The sequence below is a fragment of the Myotis myotis genome, unplaced genomic scaffold (assembly GCF_014108235.1).
Source record: "Myotis myotis isolate mMyoMyo1 unplaced genomic scaffold, mMyoMyo1.p scaffold_m19_p_8, whole genome shotgun sequence".
Lineage (NCBI taxonomy): Eukaryota > Metazoa > Chordata > Mammalia > Chiroptera > Vespertilionidae > Myotis > Myotis myotis.
This window is the reverse complement of record NW_023416390.1, coordinates 9,304,795-9,313,826: the sequence shown is the minus strand read 5'-3', so window position 1 is coordinate 9,313,826 and position 9,032 is coordinate 9,304,795. Positions and strand designations below refer to the sequence as shown.

General features: G+C 44.7%; 1 protein-coding gene across 1 annotated transcript in view; it reads right to left on the bottom strand.

The window, feature by feature from the left end:
• Positions 1-3,705: 3,705 nt before the first annotated feature.
• LOC118661465 (aldehyde oxidase 2) overlaps positions 3,706-9,032 on the bottom strand; it is a 63,369-nt gene continuing 58,042 nt past the window's right edge. Inside the window, exons 33-34 of the mRNA XM_036319567.1 lie at positions 5,934-6,010; positions 3,706-5,453 (exon numbers count right to left, since the gene is read on the bottom strand). Of these exons, the coding sequence (XP_036175460.1) occupies positions 5,957-6,010 (54 nt within the window). The 3' untranslated portion in view covers positions 3,706-5,453; positions 5,934-5,956. The remainder of the gene's footprint in view (positions 5,454-5,933; positions 6,011-9,032) is intronic.

The window sequence follows — 9,032 nt, the reverse complement described above, 5'->3', positions numbered from 1 at the left end:
CCATCGCTGGGTTAGAGGGTGTGTGGTCAGAGCCGGGGCCTGGAGACGGTGCGTGTGAGCAGCAGTGCAGGCGTCATAACAGTGCAAGCAGGAATGCAGGGCGCATCCAGGGCCTCGCCTCACCTTCCGTTCCGTTTGTACCTTAGTTGTTTGCCTCGCCATTGCTTCCTTACTCTCCGATCAGAGAAACCCCCAAAGCAGGGTTTGTCCCTAAAATCACCTTCTCTGGATCTTGCTTCTCTTCATCAATCATTTTGGTAAATTGGTCTAACTTGGCTTCCTTAACTCAGTACCCTCTGCTCCCCCTACCCCGCCCCACGTCAGGGAATGTTTCTGAGTTCTTTTCTGAAGTTATTGCCAAACGCAGACATTCCTTCAGTGCTCCCCTTTGGGCCGCCTCGGAGCATCTCAGGCGTTGTTACCCATGGCCTTAAAATGTCACTCCACTGTCCTTGTTACCTCCCCCAATACTTCGTATTTGCTGGGCTCCTCTTTCCTGTATGCACGCCTTTTATTTTGTGTCATGCTTTCTTACATGTGCAATGGACTGTGGACGAAAGGGGCCACACGCTGACCTGACCAGCTCAGGGGAGGCCTGCGTGGCGGTCTTGCAAACTCAGAAACCTAAAGAAACCACAAAGGATCGTCTGAAATTAAACTTTAAAAGCCGTTACGGTGGGCAGTTACGTCCTAGGCCGGTATCTTCACTGACAAGGTCAACCTTTACCTTAACTGAGCCTATCTGTCTTTTTGCATCTGTGATAACATACCCTTGAAATGTCCGGGTAACTTGTAACTTCCCTTTTTCTGGAGCCTCTGGGGCACCACCAAATGTGCTGGGCGCCAGGACAGATACTACAAATTCCTTCATTGTCATGTTAATTGATCCTGCACCCACCTAAGTATGTGTCCATCATTTTACTTTTTATCCAATCCCAGGGGTTTCCCCTGCTTTGCTTTATCCCTCCTCCTTCATGTATCACCAATGGATTTCATGTAACCACCTACGTCCCCCCTCTGATTGCAATGTATAAATACAAATGTAACCCCGCCATTCTCCGGAGCATTATCTCAATTCGTTGAGGTTCTGCTTCCCGGCATATGTCGACAGTTTGGCTCAAATAAACTCACAAAAATTCTTTATAGGTTTCAATGGTTTGTTTTTTTTTTTACGTCGGGTCCTCAAACTTTTTAAACAGGGGGCCAGTTCACTGTCCCTCAGACCGTTGGAGGGCCGGACTATAGTTTAAAAAAAAACTACGAACAAATTCCTATTCACACTGCACATATCTTATTTCGAAGTAAAAAAACGGGAACAAATACAATATTTGTATTTGCATGTGGCCCGCGGGCCGTAGTTTGAGGACCCCTGCTTTACGTTAACAGGACATAAGAAATGCCCAAACCTTCAGAGAATTTTTATAAGGGTTGGTGTGAGCCAAACTGACGCCATATGTTGGGAAGCAAGATCTCAAGTCTCATCCCAGAGAATGACAGCTGTTTTTTTTTTAACCTAACATGTTATCTTCTTTTTTTCTTTGCATCTCATTATCTTATTATTTTTACGTTTATTGTTGAAAGTATTACATATGTCCCCTCTTTTCCCCCATTGACCCTTTCTAGCCTGACCCTGCTGCCCCAGGCCTTCACCACCCTATTGTCTATGTCCATGGTTGTGCAGATAAGCATGCAAGTTCTTTGGTAATTCTCTCCCCTCCCTCCAGTTTTAAAGTTTCTTTTATACATTTGGAATTAAGGAGGCGATGACAGGAAGATGACATGAAAGTAGGAAAAAGAAAGGTGGGGATTGGGTTACAGGAAAGTTAACAAAATTATGTGCTTTCTTGAGGATGGTTACTCCTTGAGGGGCCTGGAAAAGAGGATTACTTCTGGCATTTCAAGGTGTGTTAACCTAGATGCACAAGAACAATGAGTAGGGCTGGCTTAACCTTTTACTAACGAAGTTATAGGCAGGCTTGGGCCATGACTACCCAGCACACCTGGCAGTCTCATACATTTCCAGGTATTTAGTTTAATCTCCATTTAAAAGAGTTCCAAATTCAAATATCGAATTATTAAATATTTACTGAGTCCAGACTCTGTGCCCTTCCAGGCTGAGTAAACAGCAGTGTGAAGGGCCTGACCTGTTAGACCAAAGGAGGCTAGTGTGACAGATGAGACAGATGGGAGATGAGATGGATGTGAGAAGCAGAGGGAAGTGCCAAGAGTCAGACCTCTATGTCTAGCGTTTTCCCCAAACTCCCAATCCACCTTATCTGGTATCTCCTCTGAACACCAAACTAAAAACTCTTAGTACTATTGATTACTCTTCTCCCCAAACTGTATTTCTCACTTCCACAGTCTGTTAAAGATACAATGTTTCACTAATGAAGATATTAGCTATTTTTATATAGCAGGCACATATGTCATGCATTCTTCTAAGGCTTAGATTAATAATCTAAGCACTAGAGGCCCGGTGCATGGATTTGTGCACATTGAAAGGAAATTAATTAGAAGGTGGCTGTTGGGGTGGGACTTGGCCAGATGGGCCAGACACGCCCTGGAGCCAACCTCCTGCTCCCTGGCCAGCCGCACCTGGGGTGGTGCTGGGGCTCGAAGGGCGTCTGCAGAGTGAGTGGGTCGGTCCACTCCAATCTTTATTATTTCCTTCCTGAAAAGATTGCCATAGACCCCTGTTTTTACCTAAAGTTTAGCAGTTTTTCATAAACACTTCTCTATTTGTTGGCTTTTGCTTGATATTTGGAGTCCTGAAATAGTAGTTTGGGACACTTGCCCAGTTTTATAGTATTTTTGGAGACAGATTTGCTGACCTCTTCACTTTGCCATTGCTGCAAGTTCCCCATGTAACTTTTGGATGTAAAATTTCAACCTATTTATTTATTTTTAAAACATATCTGTTTATTAATTTCAGAGAGGAAGGGAGAGAGATTGAAACATCAATGATGAGAGAGAATCACTGATCAGCTGCCTCCTGCAGGCCCCACACTGGGGATCAAGGCCGCAACTCGGGCATGTGCCCTGACCGGGAATTGAATCGTGACTTCCGTTTCCTAGATTGATGCTCAACCACTGAGTCACGCCAGCCCGGCAAATTTCAACCTATTTAGATGAAAGCTGCTAGGTGCTGCATGTGAACTTGTTACTATTTTTAACTTTGGTGGTGGAAATAGATAAATGCTTCCTTTTCAAGGGCAAGTAGCAATAGGTCTTTCTTCTAGCAACGAGGAAGATGCCAAGGGTCTGTTTTGAAAAGCACAGTGCTTCCCTTGGAAAATGATCTGGGAAAAGTATTTATGTTCCTCTATTTTGGATTAATGATTGTAGAACACCTTATGAACCTGGCTTTAAAAAAAAAATAATAAAAAAAATATATATATACACACACACATACACACTCATACACACATGTGCATGTTAGCATAAGTAGCTAGTTAAGAAGGGAGCCAATGGAATTGGACATTAAACCTGATTCACTAGGAAGCCACGCATTCACAGGCTTTCCAGGGGACAGTGCTCTCCACCCAGGGGCCTTCATTCCGGAAGTGGGCAGGAAGAATCAGCTCCAGTCTTTAGCTGTGATTACCAAGGGAGGAATAGAAACAGCAGTGGCAGTTCCTTTGCTGGGTGCATGTGGCAACTTACAGGGGTGGAGTCTAGCCTGGAAAACCTGGGGGAAAGATTGGAGGGGACGGGGAGGATGCAGCACCAGCCCACAGGAGATAGGACAGAGATTGGCTAGTTTGAAAGAAAGCCTGCTCTCTCCCAAGTCCAGAGTCTATAACCAGATCGTAACAAAGAGCTGTCTCGGCAGCACGCTTCTGCCTGCGCGTTCACTCGTGTGCTCTCTCTGTAGTAGCTGTGTGAGCCAAAGTGCTCCAACCCACTGGGCAACCCGGCCAAGGCTTCACTTACGTTTTCAAAACATCTTTAAAAAAAGAAGTAAATCTTTTTAAAATATGATTTTTATTTATTTTAGAGAGAGAGGGAAAGAGAGAGAAACACTAATTGCCTCCTACATGCCCCAACCGGGAATTGAACCCATAAACTGGAGGTATGTGCCCTGACTGGGAATAAATCCAGTGAACTTTTGGTGCATGGGATGATGCTCAACCAACTGAGCCGCTGTGGCCAGGGCTAAAACATCTTTTTACTTCAACTTATTTCACCCCGGCTGCTCCCACTAAGTTCCCCAACTCTTCTGCTCATGTGTTCAAAAATCGTTCGTAAATTTTGTCCTGCCCATGACCCCTCTGCTCCCGACTCCTTTCTCCTTGTGCTCCTGTCCCACTTTCTCCCCTGGACTCCTGTGCCCTAGTGGAGCCTCCAAAGTCAGCGGATGGGCCTGTGAACAGCTGTGTCCCAGTCCCTTCAATCACATGGGCTCAGTGCCTCCCCTGACCTTCAACCTCCTCCAGGCTGTAAGGCATGTCTAATGTTTACCTTCTCTCACCAACCACCAAACGCTCTCAGCTCGGCCTATCCTTCATTCGCTTCAAGGAGTCACTGTAGTGGAAGGCTTGGTGAGCCTGATCATATGAATTCTGGTTGATAGAATGTCAGTTTACCCCCTGACTTTCTGGTCAAATACGGAATAATTCATTTGCTGGTTTCTCCTTCTCTGAAGGCCTCTAAAATCGAGGAATAAAATTTGGTGGACCCTGCATGTTTCCAACTTCAACATAGGGTGATTACAATTTAGAATTTTTTTTGCTCTGTGTTACCCACTTCAATATATGGGAAATGGAGCAATGAAGTTTTCCTGAAACTCTGATACCAGATCAGGTGTTTTTTTTTTATAAACAGATTTAAGAAGTAAAAGGGTTTTATGATACTACATTGAAAACATTTTTTACAATGCTTTTGCCTTCCAAATTCCAAAAGAATATCAACCAGTTGAATAACTCATCTACAATGAGGAAAATACAACTGCTTTGCTGTCAAATGCACATACACGGACCCATAGCTAATCCACAGTAAAAACAAAATAAAATCAAACCTTGTAGAACTCTGTGGTGTCCCTAACTGTGGCCACTGAATCAAACACATCCCTGGGGAAAGTAATCACATGCTTATCTACTGCGAAGTGTCTTTCATTCTAGGATTGTAGCCTGCATTACAGTCCAATGATATTGGATAAACACAAAGGAAAGATTTGCTTTTACAGCAATATTGACATGATGCTGTCAGAAACAACTTAGCATTAAGATTGATTGCTGTGTGTGACTATCCCAGTGGTTGTCTGGTGGCCTCTAGGCCAGAAAGTCTAAATTAATGATTCGTAAATAATGATTCATCTTGTCAAGGTAATCAGACTTGAATAATGTTTCTAAGTTTTGTGTCATTTTTTCTTCTTCATATCACTATAAGAATATCAGTGTGGAGTCCAGTTAGGATTAACAAGCCATCTTTTCACTTGTAGAAAACTGAAGCACCTGAAAAAAAAAGAATAATTATAAAAGTGTGTAAATCCCTCGACTTGGTGTGAGAGAAGAACAATAAATAGTTGAAAAATTGAACTGGTAAGGTTTATGGCTATGAATAAATACATTGAGGTAGTTATTTATTCTCCCTTGGCCCCCACATCTTCATTTATAAAATAAGAAGCTAGATGAGCCCTGGCCGGGTAGCTCAGTTGGTTGGAGCATGGTCCCGATACACCACGGTTGCAGGTTCTATCCCCAGTCAGGGCATATACAAATATCAACCAACGAATGCATAAATAAATGGAACAACAAATCAATGTTTCTCTCTCTCTCCCTCTCTTTTCCTCTCTCTGAAATCAACAAAAACATTTTAAACAAATAAAAAAAAAGAAACTGGACTTACACACTTGTGTCATCATAAATTTCCATAGAACACAAAGGACTGGATCAGTTTTTCTGAGTAATTATCTTTCAGCTTACTGATCTTACCTTTCAGAAAAGTGACAGCAGTGCTATGCTATAGGGATAGACCAAGGTCTAAATGTCTTAGGGTCATCTCTTGGGATCTAAGAAAGAAAGCAAAATCAAAACAATATCATAAGACCACTGCATATATTTCACCAGGAAAATTATATCAAATCTGTAGATTTGGGGAAATTTTTCTGATGGGAGGAGGTAGCTTTTCCTGGGGAATACCCTTTCTTTCCAGGGTCAACTCTGAAGAGACAGGGGGTCTGGTATTGTGATATCTGCTGCTCTTCTCGTTGTTAAGTAAGAAGACACTCTATTAGTTATCTATCCTTTTTACTTCCAAGATGTGAATCTCACAGAGAATTATATTTCCTATGAACGCATTTGCAGGGTTAGGGAGGGTGGAAAGGGGAGTGGTTAGGTTGAGAGTTGTTTGTGTTGGAGCCTAGGGACCAGGACTCCTGTGCCATAATTTGAGAGCAGCTCTGTCTACACCTTCAGCCAAATGGTTTTTGTCCAGAACCCTTGCCAGTTAAAACCCAGGCTCATTTCCCTATCCTGGCCTTCGAGCCCCAAGAACTTGACTCGTGAATCCTTCCTTCTTGTGGTCCTCAATTCCCGTTTCCTCTGGTGGGAATGCTCTCCCTTAGGTTTGGCCAAAAAAGCAGAAATTACATTCCTTGCCTCTGCTGTTATGCTTTTTTTTTGTCCAAAGAGTTGACTTTTAGTTACACAGGTGTAAAAGCACAAACCTCCCATAAATAACGAAAAGTTATGAGGGTTCCAAAAAGCTTTCCTCCTAATATTTATTGCATAAAAGTACAAAAAGAAGACAAAAAACCCCCCACAAAACAAACAAAAAAACCCAAAACAACCATCCAACTCCTATCAGGATAACTTAACAAATTCTACTCTTCCTGTTTGCTCTTAATCTGTAATGAAATATGAATGGAGGGCTAGGTTCGCCCTTCACAGAGAGACGTCCCTGATTCTCTACTTAGCTGCTGCAACGGGTACCTTATTTACAATCAGCCTGTGGCACCTGCGCTGGGCGGGCTGGACGCTGGACAAAGCTCCTCAGTCTAGTCTGAGGTCGATTCAGGTCAACTCTCCTGCTAAAGGTGATGGCAATTTTTAGTCTCTTCCAAAACCTGCCTCCTGCACTTTCCACCAGACCTGTGTTCCTGAGGTACCCTTGGCTTTGGGACCCAGATCAACACTCATTATCTTGCTACCTCGGCCTTCTTGGGTCTTACCTCCTCCCTACCTCCTTGAATGAGGACATAACTTGCTTTTTTTTGTTTGTTCGTTTCAGAGACCCAGACCTGGGACTTAAGCTGCTCTTCCTTGGCCTTTGGTGACCTTCCCTTTATCTTCTCTCTTGCTTGGTGCCATTGACCCCTTCCTCCCTCCTCCTCTTCCTCCCTGGTTGGTTCTTGATAGCTAGAATGAAGGCAATATGTTCACAATGGCCATCAAGATGGAGTCCACTTTTAGTTAAATCTCAGCTTCTGAGATAGGTCTGTATCCGGTCTCATTGGTGTCAAGGCCCAGTGTCAGTGGTAGCTGCCATCCATCCAGAATTCCTCCTCATCATCTTCATCATCATTATTGTGTAGTAAAGGATTAACTCAGCAGGCTTGAGTTGTCCAACCTCTGCACATTCCAAAGAAAGAGACTTCGACCAGCCCCAGGGAGATAACACCTAAATAAACCCTTGAAGGATCCTGCCTGATTAGAGTGTCTTTGTCTACCTGAGGCGTTGGGTCAGTGGGCATCACCTGGCCTCTGGAAGGGCTGGACACAGTAACTCAGGTCAGTGATGCAGGTGACCTGTGCTCCATCACTGATCCCTAGTGAGAACCCAGAACGCCAGACTCAGGTGAGCTTCCCAGGTGATGGACACTTTGTGTTCCTTCTCCCACCTTGTTGCTGGGAGAATGCAGTGCTGTCGGTGTAGCTCCACCAGGAGAGGCCACTGGAAGCTCCTACCCAGTCTCTCCTGGACTTTGCCCTATCTGCCTTTGCCTCATCTGTATCCTCTCATGGAAGAAACCAAAACCGGGACTACAACAGCATTCTAAGTCCTGTGAGTCCATCCAAAACAGCGGTTCTCAACCTGTGGGTCGCGACCCCTTTTGGGGTCGAACATCCCTTTCACAGGGGTCGCCTACGACCATCGGAAAACATATATAATTACATATTGTTTTTGTGATTAATCACTATGCTTTAATTATGTTCAATTTGTAACAATGAAATTGGGGGTCGCCACAACATGAGGAACTGTATTAAAGGGTTGCGGCATTAGGAAGGTTGAGAACCACTGATCTAGCAAGTCTCTGAAACTGATGGTGCTCCTGGGGACTTCAGACTCCATCATCATCATCGTTATCATCATCATCATCAATGTATATTGACCACTACCTATGTAAGGTCCACTGCTAAATGCTTTCCACATATTATCTACTTAAACCTTACAACAACCCTGTGTGGGAATTATAATTATCCTCTCCACACGCCTCCTCCCCCATTTTATAGATGAGGATACGGAGTGATCAGAAGAGTAAGTAAATCCCGAAAGGGAGAGCTGAGATGCCAGCCTGTCCTCCGGCTCCAGGCCGTGTCCTCACTGAGTTAAAGCAGTGCCTGTTACGCCTTTCCCTCCCGAGATAAGACCTCTTTCTGTCTCACATCCTGCCTTCCTCCCTCCCTCTCTTAATCTCAGGGAATTCAGCTTTGCCTTCTTCCCCCTCTCTCTTCTGATTCTCCCGCCTGAAGGAGTAACCTTCCAGGGACCAGGTAGGAGAGCTTTTAGGTACAAACATATACATTTAACGACAGCATCCGATAAGATAAGCTACCCTCGGTGGTCGGAAAGGCCCCTGCAGGGAGGAGGTGGGTCCGAGCATGGAGGGGAGCAGTCAGTCCCTGCCTCCTGGGACAGGCATGCCCCACGTGGCACCAGTTTCACAGCCTGTGAGAGCGCCGGTGACCCCCGCCAGGGCAGCGCGAGAGGCAGGGGAGAGTGTGGAGTGTGTGTGTGTGTGTGAGTGTGTGTGTGTGTGTGCGTGTGTGTGTGCATGTCGCACTGGAAGGGCGTGGGCGCAGCACCCGAGG